Genomic DNA, 10093 nt, shown 5'->3' on the forward strand with positions numbered 1-10093 from the left:
CGGCCTGTGCTATCGGATTGCATCGAATTATTCAAACAAATCCCAATTTATCCTAATTTTTTAATATATTTTTTAAATTTTTTTTAAAAAAAAATAGCAATACCAAAACCAGCTAAAATTTTCTTTTAGTGTAGTTTAAAAACAAATAAAGAGAAGAAGGGGATAGGACTTAGGAGTCGCCGTCCAGACAAGAATCCAGTCCACAGTCCTCCAAACACGCGTCATTTTATTACATGCCTCCGGTTTCCCGTTTCCCTCATCACCCCGTGACCCCGAGCGCCCACACGTGACCCCTCCCAGATCCCAACATCCTTCGGTCACCCTCTGCCTCACTCAACTTCCGAACATACGGACACTCGGTGGGTGAATCCTAAGATCACCTCCAAATTTCTTTCAGTTCCCAAAACGTCGCATGCCATTTGAACCCCAGCCCCCCCTTTGTCCTGTCTCCCCCTGACGCATGCATTTCTGTGCCACAATTATAGATCATATATTATATTCAAATAAATGCAAACTATTATTTATTGTATTGTTACACTCAACCCATCACGTTAATCTCCTTTTATTTATTTATTTATTTATTTTATTAAAGTGAGCATTTTATAATACATTTAATAAAATTAAAAAATAATAAATTTTGAACTGTTTTGGGTAACTTTTTCTTCCGTCCTATAGTACATTCAATTCACAGTCTATATATATTTAATCTAAAAAATAATATTATTATTTATCATAGTCCGTTCTGCTTTCTTCCCTAACAAGCTCGACGCTGGAGGGGGACCTTTGTCCTTTTATTTATGGTCCATTCCCCGATGATCTCTTTTTCTTGTTCTTTTTTTTTTCCTCTTGGAGAAAAGGAAGACATCGCTCTCTCTGCTCCCTCCCCCTTCTCAAGAAATGGAAAGCCCGTGATCTCTCCCTTCGCCTGGAACCTTGTTTTTTTTTTTTTAAATCGGAAAAGAGAGAAAAGAAAAGAAAGCTGTGTAATGGGCTGCGTCCAAGGCAAGTGCTGCGGCCGCTACCAGCCCGCCGCCGCCGCCGCTTCCTGCGATGGCGATCCTATCCATTGCCACCGCCGCCGCCGCCACCTCCTCTGCCGCAGCCCCCCGGGCTCCGCCGCCGTCCACTCCCACCGCCTCCTCCTCCAGTTCTCCTCCCTCTCCCAGTGCGGACACTACCCCGACTCCCCCGACCGCGAGAACCAGGACACACTCTGCATCAAGACCCATCTCCAAGGGAACCCAAACCTCCACCTCTTCGCCGTCTTCGACGGCCACGGCCAGTTCGGCGCCCAGTGCGCCACCTTCGCACGCGACCGCCTCGTCGAACACCTCGCCGGCGATGCCAACCTCCTCGACGACCCCGTTAAATCCTTCGATTCCGCGTTCCTCGCCGCCAATTCCGAGCTCCACGACAGTGAGATCGACGACTCCATGAGCGGCACCACGGCGATCGCAGTTCTTGTCGGCGGGGACTCGCTTTTCGTCGCGAACGTCGGCGATTCGAGGGCCGTCGCCGGCGTCTGGAATGGGGACCGGGTGGTGGCCGAGGACCTTTCTTGGGATCAGACGCCGTTCCGGAAGGATGAGTATGAGAGGGTGCGGCAGTGCGGGGCGAGGGTGCTCAGTGTCGACCAGGTAGAGGGCATAAAGGATCCGGACATCCAGAGCTGGGGGGATGAGGAGAGCGATGAAGGGGACCCGCCAAGGCTGTGGGTGCAGAATGGGATGTACCCGGGGACGGCTTTCACGAGGAGCGTCGGTGACGCGACGGCGGAGAGTATTGGTGTCATCGCCGTGCCGGAGGTCATGACGGTGAAGATCGCGTCGAACCATCTCTTCTTCGTCGTCGCAAGCGACGGGGTGTTCGAGTTCCTCTCGAGTCAGACGGTGGTGGATATGGTAAGGATTTGTTGTTTTTGCACGAAAAGAATTGCTTTAGGTTTTGCAGTTGCTTTGTGTATCATTAATTTGATGGTCGAATTATTTCTTTCGTCTAAATGAATTCCTCAACAATAAAAGTTAAAAGATGAAACATAATTGTCAGCATCGAACAAAAAAAGCAAGGGAATGTAAGTTAGGTACATCTGCAGTTGATGCATTTGTGAAATGGTTTTTTGTCTTTTGCCTCATCTTCTTAATGGAAAATTTTTTGAAGTTCATGGCATGAATTTTCTTCAATCACTTCTTTTCTAGGGTGAATTTCCAGAGTTGGATGTAGTAGACTTTGAACTATGCCTTGTGCCTTAACAAAATGTGATATTTATCAACTTAAGGTGAATAATGATGGGATCAGGTGAAAGAGTGGGCGCATAATCTGGTAATGCATTAGTGGAGGCAACAGGGAGCGGGGACCAGGGTAAAAGCATAGAGTCTAGTGGCAAAGTAGGTCTGAAAAGGAACTGGGGACTGAGTGTTGCCCGAACTTTTTTTGTCTGTTCCAAGGCACAGCTAGCTTTTAACATTGCTGAGATGTTGTTGTATGTTGGTAATGCAAGAGCAATTGCCATAGTGGCTGCTTTTTCTGATTAAGATTTCGCTAGTTGAAGGAAACTATGTTAGAAAACCAATACTTTTCAACACTTGATACAAATGAGTTTTCTGCTATGAGACTATGTTGTGCCTCTTGGTTTGGGAAGTGGTGGATATATGCTTTTGACAGAAAAGTCGCAGAAGATCTGTTACTTTAAATGTTACGTGCATGTAGCTAAGGGTTGCACTGTGGAGGTTTTTAAGGGAGCAACATGTCGAACATTATTCAGCTTGTTCACTTTATAACATTACTGGAGTATTCAGATACATGCGGATTGGTTTTGTAGTTATTTGTTTTATTGATAAACTACACTCTGCAGAAACCTTTTTAAAAATGCAAGCTTATGGTTGGACTGCAGTTGTATTCACGACTTTGTTTGCTTACTATGGCGGTCCTTTCATCTAAACTTTTATTTGCTATACTATGAAATTCATTGTTAGCAGAACTACACCTGGGTTTAGCATCCTATTTTCTGCATTTTTGCTACCTTGAAAAATAATACATATCTGACAAGCCTACTGACTCTAGCACCTTTTCCTTTAGTGTTAATTGTTAGGTCAATTTGCTCCTGAGTTAGTTTTTCTTTCTTTAACTACCAATCCATGGAAATCAAAGTAATATGAAGTGAAAAAAGATGTGCTTTTAATTAATTGGTGCCCCTGATAAAATTAGTGTGCTATATGTGTCAAGCTACTATGATATGGGTAAAATTACCATGACACCGGGAAAACATAATATGATTTGTGTTTTGGTATATCACAACTATGAAATATTTATATAATATACTGATGCACTATGTCAGATCTTCTCCTTTAACCACCAATGCATGGAAATCAAAGCAATAGGAAGTGAAAAAGATATGCCATTAATTAATTGGTGCCACTGATAAAACTAGTGTGCTGAGGGTATGTGTCTACTAGGAAATGTGTAAAATAACCATGACAGCAGAAAAAAAATAATTATAATTTGTGTTTTGGTACATCACAACTATGAAATATTTATATGATATACAGATAAACTAAGTTAGATCAATTTGTATTTTTTCTGATAATTGTCGAAACGGGATAGATTCCTACATAGAAGTCTTATCACATATTGAAATATACAATAATAAGAAGATTCATATATTTTACGACACCTACTGATTTGCTTATTATAAACTAAATGTTGCTACTGATGCATGGTGGACTTGTATTTTTTGGTGACAAATTCACCTTGATATTGCAACAACAAAGCTCACAGCCAGAGCATACTAGAGGTTTGAATACAAGAATTAGATTTTCTGTATGGTTAGGGTATGCAAATTAGGGTTCCAATGAACCTAGTCTAAGGTGGTTTAGATTATATTTATATTATGCAGTTAAATTTTTTATTTTCAATTATTTTTTATTTTGCTTATTTTTAAGGAATAAGTTGCATATTTTTAAATTCCCTTGCAACTTGTGGACTCAATTTGAGGCTATTTTTCTACTCATTTTTCAAGTCCTATTTTGGTAAAGATTAGTATCAGTAAAGCTTATTCTAGGTCTAGGTGGATTAGGAAATTTTTATAATCATTAGAGTTGTGTTTTAAAGATATTTTAATGGCTTTCCATCTTGGATTTCATAAAAATGAAAAAATGTTCATATTTTTCAAAATCCTATTTTATGTTTTGTCAGGTAAAGCTTGATACCACCATATATGTTTCTTATGATTATTTTTTTCCTAGAGAGAAAATCTACAGGTGTCCTGGTTAGATCGAAAATCCTGCTTTGTCAATATTATTAAATAATTATGGCTTTAGCTGTAGAGGGAGAAGAAAAGGGTATAATCAGTTTTGGTGAAAAATAATGGCTATCATTCTTGCTTCTGTATCTGTTCTTTGTCCTGAGCTCTTATATTATCTGTTCAGGCATTGATCTAGATCATGGAAAGTTGGAAACAATTCCCCGCATAATTGTTTCTTTATGCTGATTTAAAGGTTATGCTGGGTCTGCACCTATTGTAGGTATGATCAAGTGGATCAGATCATCATATCGCAACTCCAATATATTTATCTAATATTTTCAGCGTCTAGGTTAACTCATGCAAACTGTTGACAAGAGTAGCTAGTTTATTCAACCGGGTGCCACAGAACTATCAAGAATTTGAGCCTCTCAGAATTGCTTGAGGGATCAAACTGTAACATCCTTGAAAATGATGGGAAAATTGCTGCCAATTCTAAATCTAGTGCGGTTCATGTAATTTTGAGTGGTAGGGATCACTATCTGGTTCCTTGGAGATAAAGGTTCTGAAAAAAGACTTAGGTTGATGTGCTTGAAGATGGAATGTTGGTATAAAACTCCGTTCCATCGGTGGTGTAACGTTCTGAATCAACCAATGACTGAGAATAACTCGAAGTGGCATTTCAGGCAACAGTCTCTAGTCAAGAAGGGTAAGGACTGATAACAGGTCATTGGCTTCTTTCTGGTGATCAGACACCATGCTTGGAATGCTTAACAGAAAACAAAGCACAGGACCTTGACCTTGTCAAGATCTATGTGCTTCTTCAGCAGCCATAGGCAAGAAGATTGCTGGATATTGGTGCAATCTAATGAACAGTTGCAGAGAAAGGTCATGGCCTTAGCAGGCTGTTATCTTAAGAGGTGCATGCATGTAGGAGTGCATAAGCAGGAAGCCTGGAGAGTGTTCAAGTACCATCATGTATATGCAAAAACATGGCCTTAGCAAGCCACATTCTTAATAGGTACATGCACACAAGAGTGCGTAAGCAAGAAGCCTGCAGAGTATTCAAATACCGTTTTCTATATGCAACAACTACTTTCTACTACATTGCCTTTCAACTAATGAAATAAAATACCATTTAGGGCCTGTTTCAGTAATTCAGAAGGATTGGTCTGGATTTCCTGCTGGATTCATTCATTCGATAGTCTATTTGGACATGGCCCAGATCAACCCAACACCCCCCAGCCCAAATCTTGTGGGAGGAAAAAGAAATATCCCTGTGGACCTTTATAGGCCTACAGGCTGGGATTTAAGTTGAGACTTGGGTCGGCCCTTAGAAGACTGTAGGCTTGGCTGGTCAACAGGCCCAATTCTTGCAGGATATTCCTGCAGGAATACCCAAATAGGCATTTAATTCTTTTTATATAACAAAGTTCAATTTTTGTTTTATTAGTCATTCACTTACCATCTATCTCTTCACATAGCTTACCAAATGTAGCAAGCATCTCATGTTGCCACTTCAAGGAAAACACCACAAACTTCAATGAGCTGATGATCATAATGAACATTTCATTTTTGGCTTCTTATGCATGCCATAAACATATTTCTTTGGATGATTGGCCTTTCAATTTGACTTTCTATTTTTATGTACCAAATGCAAATTACTCTTGTGCATGCTACTCTCTCTCACATACACACTCGCCCCCAACCCCACCCCCACCCCAACCCCCACCCCTTCTCCCTCTATTGTTTGTGTGTGCGCGTATGCACGTGCGTGCATGTGTGCTTACTTGTGTATGATTGGAATTGCTTTCATTAAAACTTCCTGCACTTCACTGCAGGTGTCCAGATACCCAGATCCCCGGGATGCTTGCTCAGCAATTGCTGCAGAATCTTACAAAATATGGTTGGAGCATGAAGAACGGACTGATGATATAACAATCATTATTGTTCATATCAAAAACTTGAGTGATGTAAGTTCAATCATATTTGCATCAATTACCTAAAAACAGTTGCATTTTATTGTTAGGTTGGTTAATGACTGCTAGTCTTTCAAAAACATCTGATCAGTCAGATTCTGTAGCAACTAATGAAGCAAGTCATACCAGCATGAAGGCTTCCCTGATGATATCTGCATTCCCAGCGTCAGAAACTTGTCATCCAAAAAGAGGGAGTTTCCTTGAGCTTCATTCTTGTCCTTCTGACTTTCCCCTGGAACGAAATCTCTCATGTGTTGCTCCTTCTCCAACACATTCTGTCTATAGAAACGGTAAGCAACTACTGTATTGCTATTCTGTTCGACATTTTGATCTCTCCAAACTTGATGGAACAATATATCTGTTTCTTGACAGTGACATGTGCTGACTGACTGACTGAAGCGGCTTGGTATTCATCCTACCTTCCAATGTAATATGCCTTCTCTAACTCGTAAGCTTACTATTTATAGGGAAAATGCTAGTCTGGTCTTATCATAATTTAGTTACAGAATAACAAATCATAAATATACTGTGTCATTGTTTGTCAAACTATCTAAGCAGTCTGTCAATTCGATTGCATTTTTTTGTTATATTGCCATAATTTTGAACACCCATGAGTTAGTTGTTTGAGGATTTTTTTTCTTCTGTAATTTTGTATGGATGAAGTATGCTAACTCTAACTAGTTACTACGTGGCAGGATAAGTTCATCAGCAATGGTGGAGGGAATAATTCTATTCCTTGTGATCTTTTAATTTTGAGAATCCATTACAAGGAGCTTGCTTGTATCATCTTTGCCGCATTTTCAGTATCTCACCTTCTAGACCACTTGTATATAACACAATGGCTGTTCTAATATGTGAGTAAAGCGGGGTGCTGATTTGAGAAAAAATGATGCCTGTTGACCTTTCCAAGGACTATTGAGTGGCCATTGCTGCATGGCTCTGGAAGATGGTTGTGCACTATTTGGCATCCTACATGTTAATTTCTTGCGGAAGGCATAGGGCATGGAACAAAGGATGGTGAGCATAGAAAATGCCTGTGTTAGGAAGTTGAGGCTTATGATAAGGTGACCAACGACATTTACCAAAAAAAAAAACAAAGAAAAGAAAAGAGAGAGAAATAACGGTAACCTTATCGTGTCACTCTGCACTTGCTTGAATGTCTTGTATGCTTGATTACCGTGTGTTCCAGATATTTTTTTTTTTGAGATGGAATGATGATTTCTTTTTGGTGCAAGAGATCTTGATCATCTCATCTGGATGGCCTGTGCTTAGATATGTGAGCTTAGATACCTTGTGACAGCTCCTTGGTCGTCCAGAGCTCAACCAACCAACGAGGTACTCAAACTGTGCCTGTCTGCCTCTGCCTGCCTCAAATCCATACACGCAACGTTCAAGCGTTCCAAGAGGAGTCTAAAGTAATTACATTTGAGTGCCACTATATCTGGGTCGTTTGAGCAAATGACATTTTGTATATTTTAGGAAAAACTATCAATTCTGACTGTATCAATGCGAAGTTCGCCATACCGATGCGATACTAGCATAGTGGCGGTACGGTACAACGTATTGAATATCGGTATACTATTGGTATCGAACTGATACGGTACAATACATCCGGTACCGTCTACTATAGTATAAAATACCATGATCAATACTCAGAGTTGGATAAATTATTCAACCTAACTTCACATTAACATGTCTAAAATTGTAATTTTGAACTGCTTGATTTAAATTTTAAATTGCAATTTAGAATTTAGAATTGCAATGCTGAACTGACAAAAATCAAATTGCTGTTTTTCATGTTTGCCAGTAAAATAAATTTTTTTAACTTCATTGGCTTTTCTAGTAATACTTCAACTTGATGATTTCTTTTTGATCCCTTACAAGAATTAGTACTAAATATATCTAATCAATTGGAAGTCATACGCTGGCGAGGCTCTCTGCCGAAGCGCATGCGTGGGTGTGATAGGAGGATAGACAGTATCTTTTGCCCTACAACCCCACGCGAGTATATGGCTTACATGGGGCTCCGTGACCAACCAATCACTTCTGACGGTTCGCCAAAAACCTGGTTGTGTTTTCCTCTGGGCGTAGATCGGCTGAGAACTGGTAAAACTCATAATAAATGCACAACTCCCATGTGCCAGCTGCGTGTGCTTCACTTTGGTCTTTCGTGAGTTTTGTTTATTTGGCCATCAAGAAAAGTCATTTGACGTTTCTTGAACTCAGCCTCGTGGCAATCCCTTTAACAATATGTTCCCTAGAATCGAGTCGATTCATAAATGTTAGGCTTGGGAGGTTAGGTTCTCTAGGAGGCTCGTTGAGATTTGATTCTGCGACTTCTTCCAATCCCAGCCTTTACATGTGATGGCCGTGGATTATGTCCCAAAAGGGATGATGAATGAGAAAGAGGCATGGGAAGAGATTTTTTTTCAGAGTTCGTTTGGTTTGTGGAAAGCATTTTTTTTTAAAAAATATGATTTCTAAAAAATAAATTTTTAAAAAGAGGATGCCTGAAAAAGTATTTTTGGCATGTTTGGTTAATCATGGAAAAGTGACAGATTTTCAGAGTGCTTATGTTTGGTTGACCCTTCACTTTTCTGGAAAAGTTATGCATAATTTCTATTATATTCTTAATAAAAATTAGATTTTTAATGCTTCTTTAATGCTGAAGGGTCATTTTGAAAAAAAATAAAAATAGAGTGATTTCCGGCTCATGAAAAAGTATCTTTCTTATGTTTCTCATGAAAAAAACTTTTCCAAAAAATATAGAAATCATAATCTCACTCCTCAGGCATTTTGCGCTCAAAAAAAGTTGTCAATTCGGTTTCCCATTCTTTCCCCCGACCCTGCTACGAGGAAAGACGTTCACTTCTTAAAATATCCCATATATGTAGGTGGGAACAGAGGAGTGAGGCTCAAAATCATCCCTAATTGACTCGATCAACAAGCAGTTATCGGCATTTTCCTTAAGCGCGTTTTCTGCTTGAACTGGATTCTAGAAAGGCCGTTAGTTCTTTGACCCGAGGAGAAGCAACTCCATAGGCAGTCTGCGCGCGCGCTAACCCGAGCGGGACTCAAAATCTTCCCGCGCTTCTCCGAGGGACATGGTTCGAAACGAAAAAGAATATAACTTTCATGTCTCTCTCTTTTGAAAACTCCAACCAAATAAGAGGCATCTCATTACTTTTCTGTTGACCACACTTTCCTCCTTTCTTTTTCCGCAAACCAAACGATTCCTTAGCTTTTCTTTTCAGCACAGCAATGGGAAAGAATTACAACGTTAGTTGGCATCTGATAGCGATCTTTGGAAGCCACTAAACAACGTTTTAGTTTAGATCGAGATATCAAGCTTTCTAGTTTGAGGTTTTTCAGAAAAAAATGGCCAAAACAAAAGTCAAAGCAAAACCAATTGCCAAGAAATATTTGGTACCAGTACTGTAGCATCTCTCGAGAGAAAGGTTTCATAGCATAGGATAGCAAACAAAGAAGCCAGTCTCAACATCCAAACATCATTTTAATACAACTCCAGTCCAATAAAACCCAAGATTGGTAGTTGAAATACTAGAATAGTGAAAAAAGGGATGTTGCACCTGAGCTTTACCATTTAGACGCTATTTAAAGCATCATACCTTGCAATCCAGCTATCCCTTCTACTTGGCTTTTAAACCATCTGTTTGATCTCAGACATTCTGACACATACAACCATTATGGCCACAAATGAGCCAAGAAGGGCTCATTCATCTTCCAGAAGAATTTCGAGAATGCTGCACACCTGAACAACTCTGGTACTTCTGTGGTGAAGATTTGAAAAACTCATTATACCGTGCCAATGGCATCATTTCAGGGAATATCAACTAATAGAATGAGCAAGGGAAAA

General features: G+C 39.9%; 1 protein-coding gene across 3 annotated transcripts; it reads left to right on the top strand.

The window, feature by feature from the left end:
- The first annotated feature begins 725 nt into the window (after nt 1-725).
- Nucleotides 726-7103, top strand: LOC103710933 (putative protein phosphatase 2C 35). 3 transcript variants are annotated; one of them, XM_008796864.5, is made up of 5 exons: nt 726-1901; nt 6079-6210; nt 6308-6506; nt 6589-6643; nt 6912-7103. In XM_008796864.5, exons 1-4 carry the CDS (start codon nt 798-800, stop codon nt 6603-6605), a joined length of 1452 nt encoding a protein of 483 aa, XP_008795086.3. In that variant the 5' UTR covers nt 726-797; the 3' UTR covers nt 6606-6643; nt 6912-7103. The 3 variants fall into 3 exon arrangements, 2 of the variants coding, with proteins under 2 accessions (XP_008795086.3, XP_008795087.3); XM_008796865.5 differs by having other exon boundaries at nt 736-1901; nt 6898-7103; XR_003386451.3 differs by lacking the exon at nt 6912-7103 and having other exon boundaries at nt 736-1901; nt 6312-6506.
- Nucleotides 7104-10093: the final 2990 nt, after the last annotated feature.

Source organism: Phoenix dactylifera, chromosome 2 (genome assembly GCF_051530095.1).
Source record: "Phoenix dactylifera cultivar Ajwa chromosome 2, Ajwa_hap1_PhDact_Kaust_v1.1, whole genome shotgun sequence".
In the NCBI taxonomy this organism is placed as follows: Eukaryota; Viridiplantae; Streptophyta; class Magnoliopsida; order Arecales; family Arecaceae; genus Phoenix; species Phoenix dactylifera.